Source organism: Lonchura striata, chromosome 2 (genome assembly GCF_046129695.1).
Source record: "Lonchura striata isolate bLonStr1 chromosome 2, bLonStr1.mat, whole genome shotgun sequence".
Taxonomy (NCBI): domain Eukaryota; kingdom Metazoa; phylum Chordata; class Aves; order Passeriformes; family Estrildidae; genus Lonchura; species Lonchura striata.
In genome coordinates, this window is record NC_134604.1 from 4,246,253 (window position 1) to 4,255,805 (window position 9,553).

General features: G+C 49.0%; 1 protein-coding gene across 2 annotated transcripts; it reads right to left on the reverse strand.

Moving 5' to 3' along the window:
* Nucleotides 1–4,686: 4,686 nt before the first annotated feature.
* IL18BP (interleukin 18 binding protein) lies at nt 4,687–8,437 on the reverse strand. 2 transcript variants are annotated; one of them, XM_031506041.2, is made up of 5 exons: nt 8,292–8,437; nt 8,023–8,085; nt 7,760–7,825; nt 7,395–7,524; nt 5,939–7,291 (listed from the first exon to the last, which is right to left on the reverse strand). In XM_031506041.2, the coding sequence occupies exons 1-5, from the start codon at nt 8,368–8,370 to the stop codon at nt 7,105–7,107; spliced, it is 525 nt and encodes a 174-aa protein (XP_031361901.2). In that variant the 5' UTR covers nt 8,371–8,437; the 3' UTR covers nt 5,939–7,104. The 2 variants fall into 2 exon arrangements, 1 of the variants encoding a protein (XP_031361901.2); XR_004148877.2 differs by lacking the exons at nt 5,939–7,291; nt 7,760–7,825; nt 8,023–8,085; nt 8,292–8,437 and adding an exon at nt 4,687–4,910 and having other exon boundaries at nt 7,395–7,471.
* Nucleotides 8,438–9,553: the final 1,116 nt, after the last annotated feature.

Genomic DNA, 9,553 nt, shown 5'->3' on the forward strand with positions numbered 1-9,553 from the left:
TCATGGTTATGCATACATTCTATTCAAAACAAGAACTCTGTTGTATGTCCACTGTTTCCTTTAATCCCCAAGGCGTTTTCGAGTCTGAGCATGGCCTGAAGAAATTGGCTTCTTCTGATAAGAAAACCATAAATTCCTTTTCTTGGAAAGATTTAAGTGTTCCTCAAAGCGAGTATCTCATTCAAAAAAAAAAAAAAAAACAAACTCCCCCAACATACATTGTCTCTATTTTAACATTATGTTGTAACCTCAAACTACGTTTATCACACTGCTTAAGAGAATTAATACAGCATAACATTCTAACATTACACATATAATATTCATTGTAACATTTGCGAAAAGCCAATAATAAAATATGCATTTTTTCCACAAGAGCAACATCTCCAAAATGCATCTACGTCTGGTATAATAAAACAAATTTTATACAACACACTCATCTTGCATGATGAACCTTTTCTTTAATATAAGTGTGAAAAATGCATATTTTCACAAGAGCAATGTCTCCAAAATGCATTTACGTCTGGTATAATAAAACCAATTTTATACAACACACTCATCTCACATGATGAACCTTTTCTTTAATATAAGTGTGAAAAATGCATATTTTCACAAGAGCAACGTCTCCAAAATGCATCTACGTCTGGTATAATAAATTTTATACAACACACTCATCTCACATGATGAGCCTTTTCTTTAATATAAGTGTGAAAAAATGCATATTTTATTATTGGCTTTTTGCAAATGTTACAATGAATATTATATGTGTAATGTTAGAATGTTATGCTGTATTAATTCTCTTAAGCAGTGTGATAAACGTAGTTTGAGGTTACAACATAATGTTAAAATAGAAATTCTGCAATATAGGATTTGTTACAAGTTCAAGTGAGAAAATGAGATAATCAAGAAACTCTTCACACAGAGATGTCAGCAAAAGGGGCCCATAGAAAGTTACAGCCTCCTTATCAGAAAAGACAAATATTCTTCTACCTTCTCTCCATCTTTTTGGAACCACCAAGATTAAGAAGAAGAAATTGATAAAAACCAGAAAAGTTCTTAATTTGCAAGGAATTTATGCATCATGTATGAGATATATGAATATGCAACAAGTGTATTGTTTTAAGGTTATTCCTTTGTTCACAAGGAATGCTCTTCATGACTTAGTGTCCGAGAGCATCTGGACCTCCGTAATTCTTTGCTTTTTATTGTCTTATAATTTTCTTAACTGTAAACTTTATTACTCTAATTGTAATACTATTTTTATAACCATTTTATTCTTATTAAACTTTTAAAATTTTAAAAACCAAGTGATGGGCGTTTTTCACACTCTGGAAAAATTCTGTGAGCTTCTAATGCAATACTTCTGTAGTGCAAAGCCCTATAAAATAGAATTGGTAGCAGGTTTTTGGTATCTGCTGGGCCAGAACGGGGCTGCTGGGAAACTCACCACAATATCTGAGCTGTGGATTTCTGTAGCTGAGAATTTTTTCCTGGAAACAGCAAACTGCAGTGCTTACTTGGGCACTGGAATAAAATGTCTTTTTGCACCAGCCTTATTCAGAACACTACAGTGGCAAAAGTAACTAGAAATTTAATTTGCTCTGTTAGAAAGCCCATGGATTTATTAACTTCATTTTTTCCCAACAAGGCCAGAATACATACATCCTCAGCTACTGCTGCATGTGTAAATTTTTGGACACCGCTGTCATGGTAGTGGGGAATTACTGTGATTTCAGCACATTTGCCTGTGTCTGTAATAGACAGTCATGAGAGGTATCACTGGAAATATTTGTAATTTGGAGAAAAAGGCTTATGGTTTGTTGCCAAGGGGCTGACAAAGGGAACAATGTCTTTACAACAGCTGATTCAATTGTTCTCTGGCTGAGTTAAATGGAGTTCGGTACCCAGCTTTCATTAACCAGTGTGCTTAAATCTATTTGCAATTGCAAATAGACCCCATTAATTCCATCATTAGCACATTGCTGATTTCAGTGGGAAAGGTCACAGTAATGGGGGGTGGGAATGTATTTAAGTCTTCTGAAAAATTAAGTTTTGCTTTCTAGAAAACTGCTCCATCATTGATTACAGTTGTATCAATATGACTATTTAAAATAGAAATAGTCTTTCTTTAAAACTGCAGCAGCTTCACTTCCTCAGAGTTCCTCTGGTTCCTCAGAATCTTGATAGCCATTCCCTTAAGTGCACAGAGAATCATGGAATCCCAGACTGGTTTGGGTTGGAAGGGCCCTTAAAGACAACCCAGTTCCATCCTCCCTGCCATGGGCAAGGACACCTTCCACTGGACCAGGCTGCTCAAAGCTTCACCCAGCCTGGCCTTGGACACTCACAGGGATGGAGCAGACACAGCTTCTCTGGACAGAAGGTTTCTTATATTTTATCTCAGTTTCATGTAATCGACTGCTGCCAGTGCAAGGCTCTTATTTCAAAGCCTTTATTGTACTGTGTGAATGGATCCAGCCTTAGTCATATCTCACAGAATTCAAACCTGCAGACATGGGCAAGGAGCAGACTTTGGGCTATTTTAATAGTCTTAGTGTAGGTTTTTTAGGGGATGACAACCTTTCTCATGCAACACATCTGAAAATTATCTGCCCAAAGCCTCACCTCCCTTGTCAGATGAGAGTCATTTCATGGAGTATTTCTTCTCTCTCATATGGGAGAACATGAGCAATTTGCCATTGTCACAGATGTTGAAGCTCCGTCCATTTGGGGAAATTGCAGATGACAGTACATCCATCATGCAGGTGGCAGCCTTTCCCTGAAAAAATATGGATCAGATGAAGTGATCCAGTGGAGAGTCACCAAGACAAGCAGGGGCTGGCACATGTGACTGTGAGAGAAGTGCGAGGGAACTATCCATGCTCAGCCTGGAGAAGGGAAGGCTAAGGCTCATACATGGAAAAAAGCTTACCAGTGAGGACAAGGCAAGGCAGTGGAGCAGGTTCCATTGTGCAGGCTCCATCCTCGGGAGCTTTCAGGACCCAACTGCTGAGCTGCCTGGTCTGATCCCAGAAGCAGTGAGCTGACAGCAGGGGACTGCGCTGAAGGTGTTGCTGACATTGGCTGAGTGCTAGAGACACCCAGGTCCTGAGCTCAATCCCCATATAGGCCACTCACTTAAGGGTTCAACTTGATGATCCTCGTGGGTCCCTTCCAACTCAGGATATTCTGTGACTCTATGCAATTTTCAGTCACAGCTTAGCAGAGACACAACTGGCTCTCAGCTGTTCAAACCCTGTGTATGCTTCTCCACAATCTGCATTCAAAACACCACCTTTACATTCCTGTTTTCACAACAGAGTACCTACTGAGTGCTAGAATTTCTGCTGCTAGCCTGGGACTAACTGTCCTAAATAAGCAGTGAGATTATTTGCAAGAACTCATAAAGCAGCTTCACAAGGAAATGCAATAGGACTACACTAAAAAAAATCATGAGGCAACATCCTGTGAAGCAAAGGCACTCTAGTAGGGCACATGTAAGAAACAAAGACTAAGGTTTGCTGTGATTCAAATGAAAAGGTATTTGCTGTCTTTTCAAATATAATGCCTGGCCTTTACATGCTTCAGGTCCCTCTGGGAACAGCCAATACTGGTACCACAGTAAGAACATTTGGCCAAAGTCAGGAGGAGTTAGGGTGTCATTTGGAGCCTGGACATCCAGGCTTTTTTTTTTTTTTTTCCTAGCAAACAGCACACCTGTCCAAGTCATGACCTAAAAGCTTTTCCTTGAGAAAACTGTGGGAAATTATGTCAATGGCTTTACTAAACCCCAGGTAGACAACATCCACAGCCTTTCACTCACCCACCAAGCAGGTCATGTTGTCACAGAAGCCAGGTTGCTCAAGCAGGACTTGTCTTTCACAAACCCATGTTGGCTGGGCCTGATCCCTGGTTGATCTGCACATGCCACATTATGGCACTCAGGATGGTTTGCTCTATTTGCTCCATCACCTTTTGAGGTACCTGAGACTTTTCCTCATTCTTTGTCTCTAGATTTGCCCAGATATACAATAAAGGAGATTCTCTTTAGCCCTTGTTTTGTGGTTAATGTATTTATAGAAACATTTGTTTTATTGTATTTTACAGCAGTGGCCAGATGGGCTTCCATTCTTCTCATTTTCTCTCTGCCTCATTAGATCCTTGTTGGTTTCCTGACTTGCTGCCCCTTCTTCCAAATGTTACCGTGGGAACCCAGGGCAGGGGGAATATCCCCTTGTCTGCCCTGGGGTGCTCTGACTCCCAGGAAAACACTGACTTTAACCCTCATTTGTGGAGAAGGCCTCCTAAACCTCAAAGTAAACTAGAGACCACAAAAGTGTGAAATAGATTGTAGAAATTGTAGAGAGTAGTTTAGTATGTCACATGGGTGAGAAATTAGATTTTAGGATTTTTAACATACTGTAGATAGGCACAAGATGGAGGGTACAGGGTGTTGTCTTAAGTTCCTTTCTTCCTCCTTCTTCTTCCTTCTTCTTGGGTTTGGGTGACATCTTGTTTGGGCAGAAAAATCCGCATTGCGGGTCTTTAGGGGTCAGTTATTGGGTTAGAAAAGGTAATAATCTAGGTGTCACTTCTTAATTGGGTAGTTTAGTTTTTGATTAGACTTTAAAAGACCTTACAGAAGGAGTTTGTTAGCCACTTTTGTGCTATTTTCAGGCATACAAGGTCTGGGTGTAGACAATGTGCTGAAGTCATGATAAGATAACAGTAAAACAAGAACTTGAAGACCGAAAAAGTCCTGTGGGTCTGCTTTTCCTGCTTCAGGAGAGTTTCCCCCCGCCAGGGGAGCCCCCAGGGAATTGGCTGATGTGGGGCCCACAAACTCACAGCTGATGCCCCAGTGTGAGGAAAATCTAGTTCTTCAGCTCTTCAGAGATCACCCCACGAAGTCCCTGAAAGAGAGCCAGAGGTGAAAAGACTCAGCCATTCAACATCTCGGTTCCTGGTGGCCACAGGAGTCACATCCCATGCTCTGCTGGATGAATGTCAAGAGCTGAACTCCAAATTTGGTGAAGGCAACAAAAATGGGAGGGAATCTTGCCAAAAGTGATTTGGACACACTCCAAAAATTAGAATCCCTAGTGAAACAGCACAAATTAAAAGTGGACAAAAAGGATTTGGAAAATTTATTGCTTTGGGCAAAGGAAAATTACCCATCTCTTCAAGAGAAAGATTTCTTTCAACCCTGGTTTTGGGCAGATGATACCAAGCTATATGAGGACGTGGTAGCCCACGATCCAAATGCAGCAGCGTTGTTTGCGGCTTCTAGAGCGCTCTATCAAGTTAAATATGATGCAAAATATTTGCAAACTGCTACATATCACAAAAAAATAATCCTCAGACACCTGAGAGTTTTTCCCCGGGGGAAGAAGAGCAGGAGCCTGCTGTCCCAGAAAGTGGATTTCTGGAGAAGTCCCCTGAAACTCGCCATCCTACCAAGGCTCGGGAAAAAGTTACATTGGGGAGGGCAGAGATACATCCGAGAGGGAGGGCGAAGCGGGAGAGGAGACGGGAAGGGGAAGGAGAAAATAAAGGAAATGCGTCTCTGGAGGACCCCGAAAGACAGCGGCTTCCTCGTTTAAAATTACTTATTGGTAAAGATGATGAAGAGGACACGTCTTTTTATGAATTTCTTACATCTCTGTATATCCCTGAGGTGGGAGAAGGGGGGTTGGAGGGGCCTTTCCGTTCCACTTTCCCCACCCCGGTGCCAACTCTGGGAGGTGTCACAGGTGCCCAAGGTGCTCGTGGCAACGCCTTCGGCTGCCACCCTCAAAAAAAGACGGCACAAGGGCACGTCCAGCCGGTTGCAATAGTCATCATTCCACGAAAAATGGACATGTCAAGCCAAGGCACAACACACATTGAACAGGACATCAGCACTCAAGCCATGGAGGATCAACAACAACAATGTCCTGCATCACAGGAGGGCAGCAACGCGAATGTAATCTCCATAACAGCAGGACAAGGCATTCCTATTTCATCCAAAGAGACACCTGGCTTCTGGACACCAACAGACACTTCCCCTGGACATTGGCTCAGCTTTTGCTGAGTGGCAGCTGCGGTGTCAGGATGAAGCTGTGTGTGGGGTCTGTGAGAGGCTCTCCCAGGGATGGAGGCTGGAATTAACCAGGCTAGGGGATGCTGCATGGCTGCCTTGGCCGGGTCCCCACCCAGGTGGCTGCTCCACTACTTGCCTTCTCCTGGCTCCTAAGAGTCACTGTGGGACTGGGGTGTCCCCGGGGGCTCCTGTGGCTCCCTGGCTCAGGGCAGTTGCATCTGCGGGCTTCTCCATCTCCCCCATCCTTATCCCTCCCACATACTGGGCATCCTGAAGTGTGATGCCCATAGCCCAGAGGGGTTTGGGATCTGTTCCCCAGCCTGTCCCACAGCCCAGGGGGGTTGCAGCCCCCACAAGCACTTGTGGGAGCCAGAAGGGGACTGGGACACAAGAGCAGGAGCCCTGCCAGCACAGGATGGTTACAGTGGCTGCCTCATGGAGCAGCAGATGGGACTCAGCAATGCCATGCTGAGGAACAGCCCCAATCCCCCCAGGTGCAGAGAGGGATGTGATGGCCCCATCTTCCATGGTGCCTGAACCCCAGGGCTTCTCCACCCACCCTCTCATCCAGGGCAGGGCATAGCCATTGTGCCAGGTATTCCCTGGGCAGAACTGAGACTGACTGTAGCTCTCTAGCCCTTCACCAGGCAGGAAGGGGGTGAGGAATGGATCCTGCCCTTCACGGGCACTGGGGCTACCTCCTTTCCCTCCCTCCTCATCCCACAGGTACCCTCTACACCCCTGGGCAGCACCATCCCCAGCATGCAGGTGACACTGGGCAGCCTTGATGTACTTTAATAAACTCTAGGGTCCCAGATCCAGCTATGGGAAGAGCTGGTTCCAGCCCAGCAGTGCTCCTGACTCAACTTGGGACACCAGGAGCCCCAGTAAGGCCAGCACAGGGCCATGCAGTTCCCAAAGCAGGTCACAGAGACGAGCCTCCCGGGAGGTATCACATGTACATGCAGTGGTGTGGGGCTGTCAGAGCAGGGAGCTGCACCCAGCACAGCAGTTGTTCCCCCATCTCAGCCCAAGCCCCCACTCTTCCCAGTGACAGGGGCCAGTGCTTGGGACGGCCATCGCACCTCCCTGGTGTCGACACCAAGGGGACTGAGCACCACGCAGGTGAAGTTGGTGTGCAGGTGCTGGTTGTCGAAGGAGCTGAAGTGCAGGTCACGGCGCAGGGCCAAGCCCGAGCCCTGCCGTTCCTCTCTGTGGACCCAGCGGGGACCGGTCAGCGCCCACTCCAGATGGGCAGACCCCTGGCCCAGCCAGGGCTGCCCTGCTGTCACTGCCCCCCTGTCCCCATACTCACTGCACTGTCCCCTCACGCACAGCCCCGTCCGGGTGCAGGCTTTCCACGAAGGAGCCATTCTCCAGCCAGTAGAGCAGCGTCAACTCTGGGAGCTCACTCAACGCTTCACATGACACAGTCACACTCTCACCTGCAGCCGCAGGGGGTGTGAAAGTCGGGGGGCTGCAAGGGTCTCCAGTGCTCCCCAGGCACAGACACAGCCCCTCTCCTAACTAAGGGGAACATTCCCCCACCTCATCAGCACCCCAAAATCTTGGCTGTGGGTGGAGGATTCACCTTGTGTCTGCTGGAGGCTGGCACAGGAGCTGACCCCCACTGCAGCCTCCTCACCCTTAGGCCCTGCCATGGCCCTGAGGGTCTCTCACCTGGGCGAGGAAGCTCTGCTGGCATCCGCAGCATGGTGATGCTGGGCGGCTGCAAGGCCATGGCACCTGGGGGAGCAGAGAGGGGTGAGGTGAGAGATCGAGAGTGACCCTGAGATCACACAATTTTTAAGTGGATGAGGAGGCAGGGTCCCACAAAGAGACAGAAGCACTGCTCATCCCCAGACCCCTGAACAGGACTTTTGAGGGGCATAGAGCCCAGGCTTGACCTTAGGCTCCCCGGCCCCCCAGTAACCCCCATTTACCTGTGCAGCAAGCAGCCAGGCCCCAGCAGAGCAGGAGGGTCCATGCAGGGCTTCTCAGGGGCTCTGCAGACAAAAATGGAGCTCAGTGCTGGGCACACAGGGATGCTCCCCATGAGCTTGGGATGGTTCCCCCAGCATTCCTGTATCTGCGATGGTCCCATCCTTTCAGCATCCTCCCAGCTGGCCATGGTACCCCCAGGACTGCCCAAGTCGATGATCCCGTACCCTCGTATCCGCCCAGCACCCCCCGAGTCTGGGATACCCCGTACCCCCCAGCATCCTCCTCCCGGGGTCACTCAAGTCGCGGCTGGTGCCCCCCAAGGCTGTCCGCCCACCGCTCCGGTACATACGGAGAGCCCGTGGCTCAGGCACGGGGCGGCGGCGCTCGGGACCGCGGCGCTTTATGCGGCGGCCCGGGGCGGGGCGGGAGGCAGCGCTGTGACTCACCGGGAGCCGCCCTCGGCCCCGGCGACGCGGCGCGGCGCCACTGCACGGGGACCCCCACCTGGACGCTGATGTGTGTCGATGGGTCCTGTCCCGACATGTCCCGAGCCCTCCGAACATGCCTTGTGTCCCCAGCACTCCATGCCCCCTGCGCTCTGTGTCGCCTGCACCTGGGGATGCGCATTCCTCAGGCACTCCCATGATCGGCATCCCATGACACCCCCCCCCCGACCCCTGGGGAGCATCCGTGGGCTCGACAGGGATGGAGAAATGGAGCCCAGCTGGGCCCCCCAGTGTCTAGCACAGGATTCTGAACATGCTGGTTTGCTCCACAATGCTTTGGGATCAGGGACAAGGCAGGGAGTGCACAGGAGGAAAGTGGGTGAAGCCCCCAGGAGTCTGAGTACAACAGTGGCTGGGGGAGCCTGGGTGTTGGCCCCTGGGTGTCCCAGCTGGTGGAGGACAACAGCTGTTCAGATAAAAATCCCCAGAGCTTTAGTTCTTGGCTGCAAGAAGCCGTCTCCTGTGTCCCACAGCAGTCCCCCACCCCCAGAGCCAGCCCCTTGACAGCAGATATGGTTTCGACAACCCACTGGTTACAAAACCAGGGGCGAGGCCCCACACCCCACTAGCGTCAAGGCTGGGAGCCAGTGCAGGTACAGCAATAGGGCAGAAGTAGCCACCTGAGTCACAGGCCCTGACAAGTCTTGGAAAAAAGTCCCTAAACTCCCAGTGAGTTTTGTGATACATTCCCAGCAGAGAAGGAAGATGGCAGGAACAGGAGTGCTATCTTGGAGACCTGGCAAGTGCAATACTTCCCAGCAGTGGCTGCGTCCTCCTCACAGCAACCCCGTCTGTCAACACAGGCAGCTCCCAGGGCAGCACCCAGCTCCTCTGCCACCTTCTTGCTCCCACCAATACCAATCAGTTTAGCTCTGGATACTACTGGGTGAAAGAGGTGGACAGGGAATGCAGATGGCTGCTTAGTCATCATCCACCCAATAGCCTTCCCCTAGGAGCAATGAAAAGAGAAACTTTCCATGCCCTGCAGCAAGGAAGACGATCAAGAAAAACCCAGGGCCACATC